This window comes from Oreochromis niloticus, linkage group LG3 (assembly GCF_001858045.2).
Source record: "Oreochromis niloticus isolate F11D_XX linkage group LG3, O_niloticus_UMD_NMBU, whole genome shotgun sequence".
In the NCBI taxonomy this organism is placed as follows: domain Eukaryota; kingdom Metazoa; phylum Chordata; class Actinopteri; order Cichliformes; family Cichlidae; genus Oreochromis; species Oreochromis niloticus.
This window is the reverse complement of record NC_031967.2, coordinates 31,915,928-31,934,823: the sequence shown is the minus strand read 5'-3', so window position 1 is coordinate 31,934,823 and position 18,896 is coordinate 31,915,928. Positions and strand designations below refer to the sequence as shown.

At 38.8% G+C, this 18,896-nt stretch overlaps 1 protein-coding gene and 1 long non-coding RNA gene across 3 annotated transcripts in view; both read left to right on the top strand.

The window, feature by feature from the left end:
• Positions 1-18,896, top strand: part of LOC100704455 (serine protease 48) — a 57,810-nt gene that overhangs the window by 37,744 nt on the left and 1,170 nt on the right. The window contains exons 4-6 of the mRNA XM_019352465.2: positions 15,093-15,370; positions 15,460-15,617; positions 17,054-17,687. Coding sequence (XP_019208010.1) covers positions 15,093-15,370; positions 15,460-15,617; positions 17,054-17,687 — 1,070 coding nt within the window. The remainder of the gene's footprint in view (positions 1-15,092; positions 15,371-15,459; positions 15,618-17,053; positions 17,688-18,896) is intronic.
• LOC102082888 (uncharacterized) lies at positions 7,351-11,179 on the top strand. 2 transcript variants are annotated; one of them, XR_002058752.2, is made up of 4 exons: positions 7,351-7,690; positions 9,456-9,518; positions 10,677-10,769; positions 10,949-11,179. It is a non-coding gene; the product is annotated as an uncharacterized LOC102082888 (long non-coding RNA). The 2 variants fall into 2 exon arrangements; XR_002058753.2 differs by having other exon boundaries at positions 10,674-10,769.

The window sequence follows — 18,896 nt, the reverse complement described above, 5'->3', positions numbered from 1 at the left end:
AGTCAGAGCTCTTTTGAGCCAACCATCCCTTTAACGTTAACTAGTAATGACTTCATGAACTTCTTCACAAATAAAATTTTTATCATTAGAGAAAAAATTACCAATAATCATCCCACAGATGTAATATTATCTACAGCTACTTTTAGTACCATCAATGTTAAGTTAGACTCTTTTTCTCCAATTGATCTTTCTGAGTTAACTTCAATAATTAATTCCTCCAAACCATCAACGTGTCTTTTAGACCCCATTCCTACAAAACTGCTCAAAGAAGTCCTGCCATTAATTAATGCTTCAATCTTAAATATGATCAACCTATCTCTAATAATCGGCTATGTACCACAGGCCTTCAAGGTGGCTGTAGTTAAACCTTTACTCAAAAAGCCATCTCTAGACCCAGCTGTCTTAGCTAATTATAGGCCAATCTCCAACCTTCCTTTCATATCAAAAATCCTTGAAAGAGTAGTTGTCAAACAGCTAACAGATCATCTGCAGAGGAATGGCTTATTTGAAGAGTTTCAGTCAGGTTTCAGAGCTCATCACAGCACAGAAACAACTTTAGTGAAGGTTACAAATGATCTTCTTATGGCCTCTGACAGTGGACTCATCTCTGTGCTTGTCCTGCTAGACCTCAGTGCTGTGTTCGATACTGTTGACCATAATATCCTATTAGAGCGATTAGAACATGCTGTAGGTATTACAGGTACTGCACTGCAGTGGTTTGTATCATATCTATCTAATAGACTCCAGTTTGTACATGTAAATGGAGAGTCCTCTTCAGACACTAAGGTCAATTATGGTGTTCCACAGGGTTCAGTGCTAGGACCAATTCTATTTACATTATACATGCTTCCCTTAGGCAGCATCATTAGAAGACATAGCATAAATTTTCACTGCTATGCAGATGACACGCAGCTCTATCTATCCATGAAGCCAGGTATCACAGACCAATTAGTTAAACTGCAGGAATGTCTTAAAGACATAAAGACCTGGATGGCCGCTAACTTTCTGCTTCTTAATTCAGATAAAACTGAGGTTATTGTACTGGGCCCTGAAAATCTTAGAAATATGGTATCTAAGCAGATTCTTACTCTGGATGGCATTACCTTGGCCTCCAGTAACACTGTGAGAAACCTTGGAGTCATTTTTGACCAGGACATGTCCTTCAACGCACATATTAAACAAATATGTAAGACTGCTTTCTTCCATTTGCGCAACATCTCTAAAATTAGAAATATCCTGTCTCAGAGTGATGCTGAAAAACTAGTTCATGCATTTATTACTTCCAGGCTGGACTACTGTAATTCTTTATTATCAGGGTGTCCTAAAAACTCGCTGAAAAGCCTTCAGCTAATCCAAAATGCTGCAGCAAGGGTACTGACAGGGACTAGAAAGAGAGAGCATATTTCTCCTGTTTTGGCTTCCCTTCATTGGCTTCCTGTTAAATCCAGAATTGAATTCAAAATCCTGCTCCTCACATACAAGGTCTTAAATAATCAGGCCCCATCTTATCTTAATGACCTTGTAGTACCATATCACCCTATTAGAGCACTTCGCTCTCGCACTGCAGGCTTACTTGTTGTTCCTAGAGTATTTAAAAGTAGAACGGGAGGCAGAGCCTTCAGTTTTCAGGCCCCTCTTCTGTGGAACCAACTTCCAGTTTGGATTCGGGAGACAGACACTATCTCTACTTTCAAGATTAGGCTTAAAACTTTCCTTTTTGCTAAAGCATATAGTTAGGGCTGGACCAGGTGACCCTGAATCCTCCCTTAGTTATGCTGCAATAGACGTAGGCTGCCGGGGATTCCCATTATGCATTGAGTTTTTCCCTTCCAGTCACCTTTCTCGCTCACTATGTGCTAATAGACCTCTCTGCATCGAATCATATCTGTTATTAATCTGTCTCTCTTCCACAGCATGTCCTTCATCCTGTTTTCCTTCTTTCACCCCAACCGGTCGCAGCAGATGGCCCCGCCCCTCCCTGAGCCTGGTTCTGCCGGAGGTTTCTTCCTGTTAAAAGGGAGTTTTTCCTTCCCACTGTCGCCAAAGTGCTTGCTCATAGGGGGTCATATGATTGTTGGGTTTTTCTCTGTATTTATTATTGTGCTATCTACTGTACAATATAAAGCGCCTTGAGGCAACTTTTGTTGTGATTTGGCGCTATACAAATAAAATTGAATTGAATTGAATTGAAAAAGCATTTTGAAAATGGGCAGCATGGTGGCACGGTGGTTAGCACTGTTGCCGCACAGCAAGAAGGTCCTGAGTTCAATTCCACCATCAGGCCGGGGTCTTTCTGTGTGGAATTTGCATGTTCTCCCCGTGTTTGCGTGGGTTCCCTCCGGGTACTCCGGCTTCCTCCCACCGTCCAAAGACATGCAGTTCGAGGGGATAGGTTAATTGGATAATCCAAATTATCACTAGGTGTGAATGTGTGAGTGAATGTGAGCGTGAATGGTTGTCTGGCCCTGCGACAGACTGGCGACCTGTCCAGGTTGTACCCCGCCTCTCGCCCTATGACAGCTGGGATAGGCTCCAGCGCCCCCCGCTACCCTGGAAAGGATAAGCGGAAGCGAATGGATGGATGGATGGATTTTGAAAATCACTTTAAGTGGAATTCGAAAAAGGTTGTTAAAATGAAGTTTTTGACCGCTCCTCAGCCAGGGGTTTCCGCACTCACTGGCCTTGGGTGTCTTCAGCTAGAGGTTTCCACACCTGGTCCTGCAGCTGATCCCACGCCATCGCCTGCAGCTGCTGTTCTGCCGCCGCCATCTCATTGTCCACCATCGTCCATTTGGCATGACTGGACTTTGTCGCCGGCGGGGTTGGCCTCTGAACCTGCGCAGTCGCCGCCACTGCCCTCCGCGTGGTCGGCCGGACCTGCTCAGTCGTCACCACTGCCTTCCGCATGGTCAGCCAGACCTGCTCAGTCGCAGTCCACTGCCTTCCGCATGATCGGCCACTGGACCTGCTCAGTTGCCTTGGCCGCTGACCATGCGGCCGCCCACCTGAACTGTTTTATTTTGGACTCCGCATACTGAACTTTTTTTTTTTTTTCAATTTAATGAATTTCATAAATACACCCTTTTTGCACAGGCTCTTTTCTACTCAGTAATGTTGCTGTCAATATTCTTGATATTTATTTATTATCACCTCTGTCAATCCTTGATATTTATTGTTGAGTGATTTGTACATATTGTGCTATTTCTTAAATCTGTAACATATTGTATTGTTAAATAGTCTGGTTTGTCTCTGTTATTGTTACTGTAACAGAAACAGACTGTAACCCACATAATTTCATTGGGGATTAATAAAGTATGCTGATTCTGACTGATTCTGAAAGCCTTTCAAGCACAAGATGTATCAGGACTTTGAATGTTAACCCTAGAACACTATCGCTATAAATAGTAACACAATCACTAATGCCGGGTGATTTTTACCCGATATAATATAACCAATAAAAAGTAATCAAATATATCAATATATGACAACACATGACAAATTAGAGTGGTCTTCTTTTACTTTCAACTGTGCCATGTCTAACAAAATGAAAAAAAAAACCCTCCTAAAACAAAATAATGACTCTGGAAAGCTGGTCTTTGGTCCAACCATTCCTGGGAAATTTGAGACTTCCCTGGTGAAGGCACAGGCTCCTCGACACGCAAACAGCTGCAGGAGAGAGAAATCATGTAAATGTATTTGCTCGGGTGTAAATCACCCGGCGATAGTGTTCTAGGGTTAAGAAATATCTCTACCTTCTCTCTCTTTAAGTCCCAACTCAAAACCCACTTGTTCAAAATAGCTTATCCCACATAACCTCTCCATTCGACTATTTTAAATTTGTTTATGTCTTATGCTTTTATGATTGTGTAAACTCCTTGCTTTTATCTTGCTTTTTACTCTACTGTGTACAGTGACCTTGAGTGTTTTGAAAGGCGCTTTCAAATAAAATGTATTAAAATTAATGTACAAACCTGCTAAAGGGATTTTAAAAGAAATTATTTCTTATTTAAGAACATTGTATGATAAAAGTTTATTTTTACATGTAATCTTTCTGCCTTTTACATTTTAATGTAAATGTTTTTAAATAATAATTACTCATGTTTTCTCATAGGACACTTAGTTTTTACAGTTTTTCATTATCAAGCATTGTAAAATATCAATCATTATACATAGTTGGCACAGTTTCACAGTTTACAGAAATATGTGTGACTCCTTAACTTACATCACAAAAACATCCCCTATTCTTAGAAGAAGAAAAGCTCTACTAGATATTCAAAAAGGAAACTAAAGAATTGTTATTGGAGTTAACTCCAATAACAATTCGGATCTGCCTTGCATATTGCTTCAGCAGGATAGATATTACGGAGACAGATCCTCTTCTGAAAGTCACTGACCTGTCTTTACAATTACTATACATTTTTTTTCACAGGGAGATCAAGGAGAACCACTCATGGTGAAGAAAGGATCAATCTGGGTTCAGAGTGGAATTACGAGTTATGGTTATTGTGGTGGATTATTAGTCTACACTCGTGTGTCCCAATACCAGAAATGGATCAGTGACACTGTCACTGGGACACCACCTGGTTTTGTTACCTTCACCTCCCCAGGAGCTGACAGCGACTCAAACTTCACCTGCCTAACATCACCACCTACAACCATCCCTGCACCTTTAAACACCACCGTCTCTACCCCTTTAAACACCACTGTCTCTACCCCTTTTAACACCACCGTCTCTACCCCTTTAAACACCACTGTCTCTACCCGTTTTAACACCACTGTCCCTACCCCTTTTAACACCACCGTCTCTACCCCTTTAAACACCACTGTCTCTACCCCTTTTAACACCACCGTCTCTACCCCTTTAAACACCACTGTCTCTACCCCTTTAAACACCACTGTCCCTACCCGTTTTAACACCACTGTCTCTACCCCTTTTAACACCACCGTCTCTACCCCTTTAAACACCACTGTCTCTACCCCTTTAAACACCACTGTCTCTACCCCTTTTAACACCACCGTCTCTACCCCTTTAAACACCACTGTCTCTACCCCTTTTAACACCACTGTCCCTACCCCTTTAAACACCACTGTCCCTACCCGTTTTAACACCACTGTCATTCCTACACGTAACAATGGTGAAAATCTGACCCATTTCACTCACTTTACCTCTCTCTGTGTTCTTGTTGTGTTGCTCCATCTGTTTGGTGGAAGTGGAATATAATTCAGCACATTTACTCACATCATGTACACAAATACAAGCTTGAAATACTATTACTTTACCCGAGTCCTCAGGTTTCATAAAATTTTACAACTCTGACTAACTTTAAAAGTGCATTTATTCTAAAAGATGTGAACAGTTAAAAAACAAAAGTATGGTGCTTTCTTCTACATTAAATGATTAATAGATGCAAACTAAATGAAACAGATAGCAGGAAAAAAGTTCTTTTCTTCTTTCCAGTTTCCTAAATATAGTGATTTGCTATCATTTCTTTCAACCAATTTGTTTACTTAATTTCTAATCATTTTTAAATTTTGACTACATGTTGGACAAACTGAGGACTAAGAAAGGGATTGCTAAGTTTGTCATTTTTATTAACAAATCAAACCCCTTTTTTAATAATTCTGGAAAGTGAACTGATTTTTAAAAAAGTTGTTATACACCAGGACTTTTGGTCATTTCTGATACAATCTGATGAAAATCTTCTCAAATCTTGTTGTGGTGAGGGATTTGTGGGGTCCAAATATTTTTCGTTATTAAAACATGTATCATTTTAAAGAAGAAGATTTGATTGTCATGTATTATTTTGTTTTAAATTTATACACTTGCAGACAACAGGAACAAACTCTCACAAACCATAAACTAACTAAAGTGCACACATTGTATGTTTGTGTATCATATCATACGCATTTGTAATGAACCTTATTCGCAATCTGTAGTCACACATCAGTCTGCTTCCCAGGTGTTTGCGGCTAATCTAAGTTTTACATCACTTCCACTTTCCCACCTTGTCAAGCTGATTGTGACATAACTGGTCCAGTCCAATCATGTTTCTGCTGGCCTTCACAGGTCAATCAGCCTTCACTCTGCGTACTCACTGTGCATCTATCATTCTTCCTTGCAGACACCTTTGCGCAATCCACCTCCTCCCCATCACTGCCTCTCCTTCATCACTCAGGTTTCATTCAAGCCTCCACCAGCATCTAGACTCCAGGGGGCCCTACTCTAATCCCTATCACCACTGGGATTCCATTCTGCTTTGAATGGCCCTCGGAGTCTAAGCACCAAATACCTCAAATTGAATTCTGAAGATAAATGAATCATGTTCAGCTCCTAATGATCTCTCCTTACTGAAATTTCTCTCCATACTCTGCTCTCCTGCTTAGGCCTGAAATCTGTTTTGCTGCTGTGCTCTGGATTTCACTCAGTCATGGTCCTCAAATCTTTCTGTGTGTTTCCACCATTTCTCACTCTCACCTCTTTCATTTACCTCTCTCCCTCACAGGCTACATCTACACTAATCTGGATAAATTTGAAAACTGCGTTTTCGCCTAAAAACACTCCACATCCACACTATTGTTTTCAATCATTTTCAAAGAGTTGTTCATCCACACAGACACGACCTAGAATGCAAAGGTTCCAGTACTGGGCATGCATGTAAAATAAGACGATCCGACCCCTGCCTCATTTCTGTCTTCCGTTTATTTACTTTCCAGTTCTTTGAAACGTCGCAGCAAAATGTCGAGGAAAAGCACCGAGTTTTTTAAATGGACTGACAATACACTTTGGTGCCTTAACATATGCTACTTAGGGTGGGGATACTCCATTATAGCACTTCGTTTCCAGTGTGATATTCGCTCCTTGTTTATGGTCGGGTTTTCCAAAATAAGTCAACCAAATAGATGAATCAAGCGTCGATTTACATTTCTCAAGAATTCTTGGGTGTTTACCAAATATATCTGTAGATGATGTTCATGGAATTGTCGATATTTTTTTCGACAGAAAAAATGAGAGAAAATGAGAGAAAGTATTAAAATTTTATATTTCTCAGTATTTGTATACAGTAGTCCCTTGTCGCAGGTGTTATGTTCTAAAAATAACCCGCGATAGGTGAAATCCGCGAAGCAGCAAACTTTAGTTTTTACAGTTATTATAGATATTTTAAGGCTGTAAAACCTCTCACTACACATTTTAGACACTTTTCTCAGACAGGCATGAACATTTTCATACTTTTCTCTCTTGTTTAAACACTCTCAAAGTTCAAACCTAGAAAAATAAGTCCAGTATTATAGAATTAAACCAAAGATCAAACCTGTTTTCAGGTCCAGAACGTGAGAATATGGCAGCTGCGAGAGAATTCAAACTCACTGAATCATTAAAAAAATCAATGAATTTTTTGTGTGATGGTTATCTTCCTCTGCCTTTTGGGTGCTACTGCAGGTGCCTTTGATGGTGCAAAATGTTTCGTCGAGAAAAGTACAGCACTTCAGAGTCACACTACTAGCGATCAATGTAGCGATTCTGTACTGCACAGGAGAGACGGCACGGAGGAGATCGGCAAGCCGATCAGGACGGAGAACACAATGCGCTCTAAAAAAAAGTCATGCATAACTGCACTAAAAGAAATCTGCGAAACAGTGAGGCCGTGAAAGGTGAACCATGTTATAGTGAGTGACCACTGTCATTTTGAAGGTAAGTCACAACATACCCTTCGTAAATACTAATATATAGAGACCCTTACAAGCAATCATTCATTTATTTTTTTCTGGCTTTTTTTCACGGTTTGTTGACATTCTGTGTAGGTGTGTACTTTAGCTGACATTGACATAACGGGGGAAACCTTTGACTATTGTTCACCTGTAGTTTGAATGCTGAGCATTTGCCTGTTCTGTAACAGTAACTATAAAGAGATGTGCTTCTGAATGTGGATGATGTGTCTTCTGATTTTGTAATGCAGTTCTGCTTGTGTTGAGTGATGTAAACAACCAACCCATCCACACTCTTCAAATGTCAAAATTGATCATTTAATTCTCTTTATGACACAGCAAGGGTGACTGTTCCCACCCTCTGCTCTTTGTAGAGCATTGTTAGTCCATTTAAAAAACATGGTGCTTTTCTTCAACATTTTTCCACAACGTTTCAAAGAGGCGGAAAGTAAATAATCAGCAGACAGAAATGAGGCAGGTCGAATCTTCTTGCGTTTCACGCATGCGCAGAACCTAAGCGTTTTCGGCCACTTCAATGTGGACACGCAACTCTGTGAAAACAACTGAAACTGCTGGTGTAGATGTGGAGCGTTTTCAGATGAAAACACCATTTTCAAATCTATCCGGGCTAGTGTGGATGTAGCCTGAGCCTCAGAAGCTCAACACGGTGTCTGTTTAGGGCTTCCCAGCCCTAGTTTTCACCTGGGTCTTGTCTAACTGTGGTGGTTTTCTCTTTGGCGTCTTCATGAGAAGATTTCTAATGTCATCAAGATTTTTAATTGTTCTTACCTCTATTAAGGACATTTGTTTGTGGAAACACTGGAGCTCTGGAAAGCCTGGATGCTTGGAATCAACCCCCTTGTTGGATTTTATAAATAAAAGACCCTTGAGCTGTGAAAAACCAAAAGACTTTTTATATAGCACAATTCAACATCATTGTAAATAAAATCACTTCCACATCAAAGTTATGCGTTTGAGTTCGACCACACATATTACAACACGATAAAATTTTGGTGAAAGCTTACATATGACTGTACAGTGTGATTTTGAAACTGCAAGAACCACAGGACAGATGAAGTTTGAAGATGAAACTTCATAAACCAATGTTTAATGTTAAGTTTGTTACATCCCTATTAAATTGAAAAATATGAGAAAGCATACAGTTTTGTTTGTCTTTTGCTGCTATTTATCAGCTGAATTGTTTGTTTGAAAAAAAAAGCATTTATTTTGTTTAAAACAGATATATCAGAAAAAAGTTTTTTAGTTTTTGTTTTATTTTAATCATTATGAGATGTTTATGTTCAGGACCATGCAGAGATGTTTGAAGGGGCTGGTGCTCAAAGTTTAAAAAGGGGCACATAGAACCAGGTTGAATAAATTATATGGAATCGCATCATACTATATCACTGTCATCAGGTGGGGACAACGCAAAGCTAATATAGCCTGTGTTTTACACTAATGGGGTAAAATGTTGCTGTTGAGTGGTTACTGCTAATAATGCTGGAGGGCAAGGGTGTGTTAATCTGAGACTGAGACAAAAAATACATTTGCATTTTAAAACAGGGCCATCCAATTCAGTTTATCGTGGTCATCTGGCCTTTAGATTCTATCCTAGCTACCACAGAAGGCAGAGAACACCTTCGTCAGGTCACCAGTCACGGCTTGTACAAACAGTCAAACCTTTTCCACCTATGTGCTACATTCACCAGCTATGGGCAGCTAACCTAACCCCACTAACTGTATGTGTTTAGACTGTGGGAGGAAACTGGAGAACCTGGAGCACCCACACAAACTCCATAGAAAGGCCCCAGCCAGTAAGTGGATTTGAACTCAAGACCTTCTTGATGTGAGGCAGCAGTGCCAACTCAAAATGTGAATTTACTGTTTCCCAGTGGATATGTTGCTCTTCCTGTTAAACTTAATCGCATGTGTGTGACCTCTGCAAAAGAAATGTAACACTGAATCCAAAAATCTTGATTGGATTGACAGTAAAAAGTAAAATATTAAAAATAAAATCTTCAAACTGTGAAGAAGATAACTCTTTTGGGTGTGACAAATAATATTTTAAAACTGATATATTATGATATTGTCGTTAACTTGCTCATTATAATATTGTGAAAGTTATAGGCCTACTGTGAATCTTAAAAATTGTCATTTAGACATTAGGTAATTTTATGTAATCTATTATGGCACAATGTTTTATTGCAATACTTTGTTGTAATGCAGCAGCAGGTCCAGAAGCTCTTTTTTCATTGTTGATACCAGTCAGAGGTAGCTAGAATGACTTCTTGACATTTCTTGTTAACCTTCATTTTCCCTTATATCTGTGTTTTTGTGGGTCAATGTTCCAAACAAACTGTGGTGAAATTGAAAACAAACAGTAGGAGGATGTTGCAATTGTTGTTAGACCTGTTTTTTTTAACCTGATATTGACCTGATATCTCCAGGAAAAGTAATGTTTCAGAGAAGCTCAATAGAAAGTGAAAATTTTTCTTTTAACAGAATAAATGTTTTACATTTCAAACTCTAGACACTTTTGGACAGTTAACTTCACTATTCTTGATATTTATTTATTATCACCGCTGTCAATCCTTGATACTTATTATTGAGTGATTTGTACACATTGTGTTATTTCTTAAATCTGTAACATATTGTACTGTTAAATAGCCTAGTTTGTTTCTGTTATTGTTACTGTAACAGAAACAGACTGTAACCCACATAATTTCCTTAGGGATTAATAAAGTATGCTGATTCTGACTGATTCTGAAAGCCTTTCAAGCACAAAATATATCAGGACTCTGAATGTTAAAAAAGGGCCGATATGGTGACTAGCCACTATATTTCCATCTAAAAACTTAAGTCCAGGGAATTAACCAGGGTGGGAACTACACATAACAGGCAACTTAGCAAGGAATCCATTTTTAACTCCATACAGCCTGTACAGTTAAAAACAGATACTTTGTTACCAGCAGAAAGCTGCCTCAGAAAGCTCATGGAAAATGCTCAACTGCTATCACTTTAACGTGGACCAGAGCAACACACCCTTGCCCAACCACTCGACCCAGGTGAGTCACAGTTGCCCTGTCAAACGATCAAACAGTGCCCTTACTCTCTGTATATGAGAAACCCAAGAGTCACTGTAGGTCACCAAGTTTTTATTCCTCAAGCCAAACAGCACCACTTCGTAAGAATACAGCCCTGATGGACTAATAAATGTTTGCCCTTTCTGTTCTCTTTTTGACAGGGGAACCTGCCAATAGCCTTTCGGCAGATCAAACTTACTGACATCAGGGGCGATTCTAGGATCAGAGATTTGGGGGTGCTGAGCACCCAGAGAGCTGACCAGCCAGGCAAGAAACTTTACTCATCGGAGTTTGAGACTTCTTCCCTGTCTCTTTCAGTTCCTGCATCCTTAAATGTCTCCAGTTGTCCCGAGTTCCCTCTGACTGTCTCCTTGGTTTATTTAAACCCCTGTTCCTCCCTGTCCTCGTTGTCTGTTGTCTTCATCTCTGTTATCAGTCATCATAATTTTACCATCTCTGTGCAAGTCTGCAAATTTCTTTATTAAACCATAAGATTCAAGTCAATTCATCAAGTCTCTCTGTGCCTGGGTCCTCATGATAAAACATGGCATCACTGTTTTGTACATTTTAACACAATTTAATCCCCAAATTTTGAAAAGTCTGTAACAAAACCATCAAATCTGATAAAGGTTATTTAAATGTTGCAAAAGAAGAATGGATTGGAATAAAAAAATACAAATCCTAACTTTAATTACTGCGGGAGAATAATGAATGATGCTCATAGTGAGTAAAAACTAAACTGAGTGCATTTTTGGACAGAGATTCACTTTTAATGTGTGTGTATAATATAGTACAGATACATAAAAATACACTACAAAAACAGAAGAATCCTTGAAATCTACAAATGCACAAAATAATGATAAAATAATTATAAAAATGGAGGCAACTCTGCCTATGGTACAATGTATACAATGTATGGCTCTGCAGAGTTTTTATTTTATTTTAACCAATGTGACTTTTCATTTTAGAAACAGATTGGAATTTTTTGTTGTAAGATTTATGAGTTTCATGCTTTCATAGTGGTACTTGGGAGAGCTTGACATTTTCTCAGGTGGCACACACTGTGAAAAGTTAAAGAAACACTGATAAGTGTATGTGTGCTTTTGGAAAACATTTAAAGCTGCTGTACAGAATCTTTGAAACAAGCTCGCTGAAAACATTTTTAGAATATAAACTGAGCACTCTGCTTCTCTTTACAGCTCCTCACTCCACCAGAGCTGTTTGGCACTTTCTGATAGTGTGCAAATGTGGTGAATGTACTGCGGCAGTCATACAGACAACTAGATGATCCAAAAGTTGGCCTACTTATTATTGGCTGAGGTTTTAGAGTCGTCGCTGAACCACATAAAAATATATAATTAAATTTATTCTCCCAAATCACTAATAATGTTATGTTGGAATGTTGTTAAAGAGGGTCAAAATGTTTCAACGAGATATCTATACTTTCGTTGTTAAACTATTACGTCTCAACCAAATACTGTATGGTTTTTATATTTTTAGTAGTGTGTCACACAAACAGCAAATATTGTCAAAAAAGTAAGAAATGTTTGGGGGTGCTTTGATTCATTTTGGGGGTGCTTCAGCATTAGACAGAAAAATAAAATTGTTTCAGAGAAGTACAACACAAAGTGAAGAAGGTTGTTCACCAGAAAGTTTTAAAATGCAAACAATTCAACACAGAAAAGTTGAGTTGTGTTAATTTAAAGTAATTAACAGAATGTGGCTGTGATAAGAATCAGGTGAGGTGGATTGCAGCAGAATATCGATGTATTACTCATATCTTTAGCAGTGATGTTGATTGATGGTTGCAATCATGTGAAAACCTAGGGTGTGCCTTTATCCCTTAGAATTACAAAAAAGCACCCAAATATAAGGGATGAGGATAATTTGAAAAATAGCTTATTTACCCCTTGCTCAAGCAAAATTTCATTACCACTTGCCTGACTTTTTTTTGAAAAGGTAATGCGACAGTGACAGGGTGGAGCTCTGGGTGGAGCTGAGAATAATCTTCAGGTACTTTAATGTAATTACACCATGACAGAGATTCAGTTAACAATGGCTCTCCATCAGTTTTTGTGCTGTATTGCTGTGATGACTATTCTCTCATGGAGAGGTGAGGCATTTTTCTTTAAATAATTTTGTTATTTCTGAGTTTTCCTAAGTTGAAGAAGTATTTGAGGAAGTAGAGGTATAAAAATTACCTGAAAACCCACTGGAAATGAATGGATTAATGGATGGTATCATGTATTGTCATATATATTATAATATTGTTATATATTTTTGATATTTTACACATTCATAATAGTAATAATATAGTTTTTGGACTGGATACTGGGAAAGGTATTTGAGGTAAATTACTTGGTTCCTTCAAATCTCTAGAAATCCAAGTTTATATAAACACAGTTTGTTTACATAACAGTGTTATGTACATATTTTGTCAATGATTCTTGGAATAGTTATTGTCCAGCAGTTTCCTGCAGTTTCCCATAATTTTTCTGTAGTTTGTTCCCTACTTTCAGGTCAAAAATATAAATTGTGTGGTTTAAAAGGTAAAACTGGGAGTGTTGTTTGCATAGTCACTCATTAAGACCAGGTTGAAATACAAATGTTAATTCTCTCCTGCCTGTCATCACATGGAGTCTTTCCACCTATAACTAAATAAATAAATACTGCGGTGCATGTACCAGTTGTTGGATTTGGACTGTCCCTCTCACACCACTAAATTTTTGAGCCAGAGTGTTAAAATAAATTGCAAAGGTACCACTATGACTCTTAATTTATTTGGAAAGTGTAAATGCAGAGAATTATCATTAGTTTTATGCACAGTGCCAGAGCTTCCTGGTTAACAGCTATAGCAGCATTTTGTTGCTCCATTTGCGCGTTTCTCTTTAGTAGATGCAACGACAGTACCAAAGCTTTCCCTCTCCTGCAGTACAGTAGCATTTCACTGAGGCCTAAAAAAATTTATAGCTGAGGCTAATGTATTTCTTGCGTATTTCATTATAGCAATATGCCGAAGCACACACATTGTTGTGCTGTCGTGGTGCTCTCTGTCTGACTTGCGTTTTTGTATCACATCTAACATACTTTGCTTAATTTGCTTTTACGTTTGATTTTCATTTTTGACTTAAAAAAACCTTGCAGTGCCAATTTGTCAGTGCAGAGCTGAAAATCTGTCATCAATCCACCAAGTATCTGCCATGGTCCTGTCAGGAATGAGGCGGCCATCTGGCTGTATTTGTATCGTTTTTTCAGTTGCAAGAAATTAGTGAAACTAATTTGAAGTATTTTCTTTCTCAGCGATGCAAATCATCACCTGCTGTTTTGTTTAATATGTTTATCTTAATCTTCTCATTTTTTAGGTTGTCAGTCACAACAGCCTGGTAAGTAAAAGAAAGTAAATGAAAAATCAATCAATAAATAAATGAAAGCTATAAACTGAAGTAGTCGGCATATAGCTAGATACAGTAAGTTAGTATCTGTCAGAGATGATCAACATTATCGGTCACCTCTGAGTGGTTTTAATGTTGTGGCTGATCAGTGCACTCACTGTTTAACTGTTGTCTACTTCTGTCAGCCTGTGGCAGAGCTGTTAAAAACAGCAGAATCTTCGGCGGACAAGATGCAACACCAGGAAGTTGGCCTTGGCATGCCATTGTAGTAAATTATGGACCTTATGGATATATTCAGTGTGGAGGTTCCCTAATCACCAACCAGTGGGTCCTGACAGCTGCTCAGTGCTTACCACCGTGAGTCACTTTCAAACATTTTCAAAGTTTACATTTTGGTAAAATAATGATGATTTCTAAATGTGATGTGTAGTGCACGACATATACTGTTTACAATTAAAAAAACAAATATTTTTTTAAACTTCTTCCCTGAAAACAGTCAAAGGGTTTTTGAAGTGTTTTTCTACACAATACTAAAGACGTGGACGCTGAGGGTATAGCTATTGCAAGTAACAGACCCTATTCAGAGCTCATTTAGCATCTAACATACATGAACATGTAGAACGTGCTGTGATCAGATCAGTCAAACAATGTGTGGAAGCAATCTGTCTCTGTGGCATCAGATCTCAGGCCGGTGCAACAGCAAGATCACAGTCTAACATTGTGAATGAAAACTGTGACATATCTGATTGTTTATTGATGAAGCGTTTGATTAAAAAATGTAAAACATCCTTCACTTTACAATATTAAAGACACTGAGGTGACTGTTGTTGTGATTTTTCGCTATATAAACAAAGTTTATTTAAGTGAATAGTTAATCTACCATCTCTAAAAGAAAATTTTTTTCTGTCTCAAGTTCAAGTTACAACACTGTGGTTCATCTGGGACGCTACAACCAGTCAGGTTCAAATCCAAATGAGCTGACTCAGAAAGTGGAAGACATAGTCTGCCATTCTCAACGTCCCGATTACTACTACTACTACTACTGGCCATACAATAATGACATTTGTCTTCTGAAGCTGGCGTCTCCTGTGAATTTCACAGACTACATTCAGCCGATATGCTTAGCCTCAGGAAACAGCACTTTCTACAATGGGACCAGCAGCTGGGTCACTGGTTTTGGTTATGATATTTGTAAGTTACAAAATACTTTTTAATTTATTAATGTAACAATACTGATGATGGATTTGTTAAAAACCTTTTACCTTTTTCTCTCTGATTAGATTATCAATTTCCCAACATCCTGCAAGAAGTTAATGTACCAATATTGGGAAACAATGAGTGCAGATGCAACTTGGGTGACTACAGCTACTGGCCTCCCCACATTACAGAGAACTTTACCTGCACTGGTCCCAGATTTGGATGGAAGGGTCCATGTCATGTAATGAATTCCTTTTAGTTACACTTTGGGTGAGGGGGCTCTGTTTCTGTCTCAGTGATCAACATTGTATAGTTATTAAAATCCAACCCTCCAGTGGTCAGGTTTTGTTGATATTTGAGTTTCACTAAATTCCTTAAAATCATTTCTTCAAAAAAATTTTCAGTGACATCAGATAACTAATGTAAAAACCTACTAAGGGGACTTTAAAATAGATTATTTCTTATTTTTATGATAAAAGTTTATTTTACATGCAATCTCTCTGGCTTCTATATTTTAATTTAAACATAATTAAATAATAATTACTTATATTTTTTGTCGTGAGAAACGTTTTTACAATTTTTCAAAATCAAGCATTGCAAAATATTAATCATTACACATAGTTGTCACATATCACAGTTTTCATAATTTACAGAACCATGTATGACTCATTAACTTACATCACAAAAACATCCATTATCTTAGTTAGAAGACCCAAATGCCATGTTGCAATATTACTATGGGAGCCAACGTTTCAAATGCAGGTTTGACATGTTTGTGAGTGCACACTTTATCCAATACCTAGTGACGGTTACTCATCCTTGCCAGTGGATGGCTGTAACTCAGGAAGTAGAGCAGATCACCTACTGATCGGAAGGTTAGTGGTTCGATCCCTGGCTCCTCCAGTCTGCATCTCAAGAGTCTGGATGTGTGAGAAATAGGAACCACACAGTTTAGAGGAAGTGTGTGATTGGGTGAATGTGGCATGTTGTATAGTGCACTATGAGTAATCTGGGAGAATAGAAAAGCGCTATATGAGAGTCAGTCCATTCACTATCTGGCCAATGTGTGGGCCACATCTGACAAACCTGATCTGGGCCACCAAAGGGCCGTCATTCTTGTGGCCATGTGTAAGAACATTGTGTGGGCCAGATCCAGGCCATACCGATTTTGCTATGTGGGAGGTTGCTTCAGTGGCAGCTTAAATTTTCAGCCCTGAAAGCAGCCTGTTGGTAAAATGATTCATTGATACATTTGTCAGTAGCTTTCTCGCTGTCTCAGTACAGCTTGTAGGACAGGTTCACACTTCCTTGAAGACAATACTTTGCTTTCAGCCTTCTCTTTCATCTTGTTTCCTTTTAATGTGCTTGTAAAGCACATATACAGGAATTGCCTTGAGGCAACAGTGATGTGGCTCTGTATGAATAAAAATTGAATAAAACAAATAAGGCCAAGTACACCATAGACCAAGTAATTGAATACTAGCTCAGATCTCAAATTATCAATCAATATCAATATATCAAATTTTTTTCTACCTGCCTTCTATTCAGAAGTAAAAATAACAGGTTATTTTGAAGTTGATAAGACTATTGCTTCAGCAGGATAGCTATTACTGAGACAGATCCTCTTTTGAAAGTCACTGACCTGTCTTTACAATTACTATAAATTTCTTTTCACAGGGAGATCGAGGAGAACCACTCATGATGAAGGCAGGATCAGTCTGGGTCCAGATTGGAATTACTAGTTATAGTGCTTGTTGGGGACCTTCAATCTACACTCGTGTATCCCAATACCAGAAATGGATCAGTGACACTGTCACAGGGACACCACCTGGTTTTGTTACCTTCACCTCTTCAGGCTCAGACAGCGACTCAAACTTCACCTGCCCAACATCACCACCTATAACCATCCCCGCACCTTTTAACACCACTGCCCCCACCCCGTTTAACACTACTAACCCCACCCGCTTTAACACCACTGTCCCTACCCCTTTTAACACCACTGCCCCCACCCCATTTAACACTACTAACCCCACCCGCTTTAACACCACTGCCCCCACCCCGTTTAACACTACTAACCCAACCCGCTTTAACACCACTGTCCCTACCCCTTTTAACACCACTGCCCCCACCCCGTTTAACACTACTAACCCCACCCGCTTTAACACCACTGCCCCCACCCCTTTTAACACAACTGTCCTTACCTCTTTTAACACCAATGCCTCCACCCCGTTTAACAACACTGCCCCCACCCCATTTAACAATACTAAACCCACCCTTCTCAATACTACTGTTTTTGTCATTCCAACCACACGTAACAATGGTGAAAATCTGACCCACTTCACTCACTTTACCTCTCTCTGTGGTCTTGTTGTGTTGCTCCATCTGTTTTTTGCAAGTGGAAAGTAATTCAGCACATTTACTCACGTTTTGTACTTAAATACAAACTTGAAATACTTTTACTTTACCTGAATACTCAGGTTTCATAACACTTTAGAACTCTGAGGTAAATGTTAAATGTTTTATTCCAATATATTTCTGGTAACTTTAAAAGTGCAATTTTTATTAACTAAATATATCAACAATTTTTAAAAAAGGTATTGCGCTTTTGTGAACATTAAATGATTAATAGATACAAAAAGAAACAAAACATTTTTGCCTTTCCAGTTTCCATTTGTTTACTTAATCAATTTCTAATCATTTTTCATTTTTGACTACATGTTTGTAATTGTTATTAACAAATCAATTCATCTGGACGTAGCGTTTTGTGGGAAAAACGTTTCGTCACTCGTCCAAGTGACTTCTTCAGTCTCAGCTGACTGCAGGTTTCCTCAATCTTATAAACAGTACATTTGCATAATGACTGAAACCAGCCCACTGAAGGAACAATGGGCTGGGGGTGTTCCCTTAATCTTAATTACGCAAATTCTCATGACCATTGATCAACAACCACTGATCAATGGCCATGAGTACAATTCACAGAGAGTTGGGGTATGGCTGCAATCACAGCATTGTAAGATGGTGAAAGATGTACCCTTAGGCCCCCTCCTCAATTCACAGATGGTCTTTCCCTTTTCACGTAAATGGCCTCCTTGACTCCGCGCTCAAACCAGCGTTCCTCCCTGTCCAGGATGTGTACATCCTCATCCTTGAAAGAGTGTCCACTGGCCTGTAGGTGTAAATAAACTGCAGAGTCCTGGCCTGACGAGGTAGCTCTTCTGTGTTGTGCCATCCGCTTCGCCAGAGGTTGTTTGGTTTCCCCGATGTATAAATCCTGGCAATCCTCCTGGCACTTAACAGCATACACTATTGTCGTGATCCTGGGTCGCTGACCCAGTGTTTTGTGTTCTTTTTGGTATCATCTTATGTTTTGTGTTTATTCCGATTTTGTATTAGTTCTTAGGGTTGGTTTTGGTTTCAGTGTTTTATCATCTCAACCTGTGTCTTTCCTCTGCGCTCTGTCCGTGTTCCAGAGTTTTGTGTTGCAAAACAGTCTGTGTGTTTCCTGTTTTACTTTGTAGGA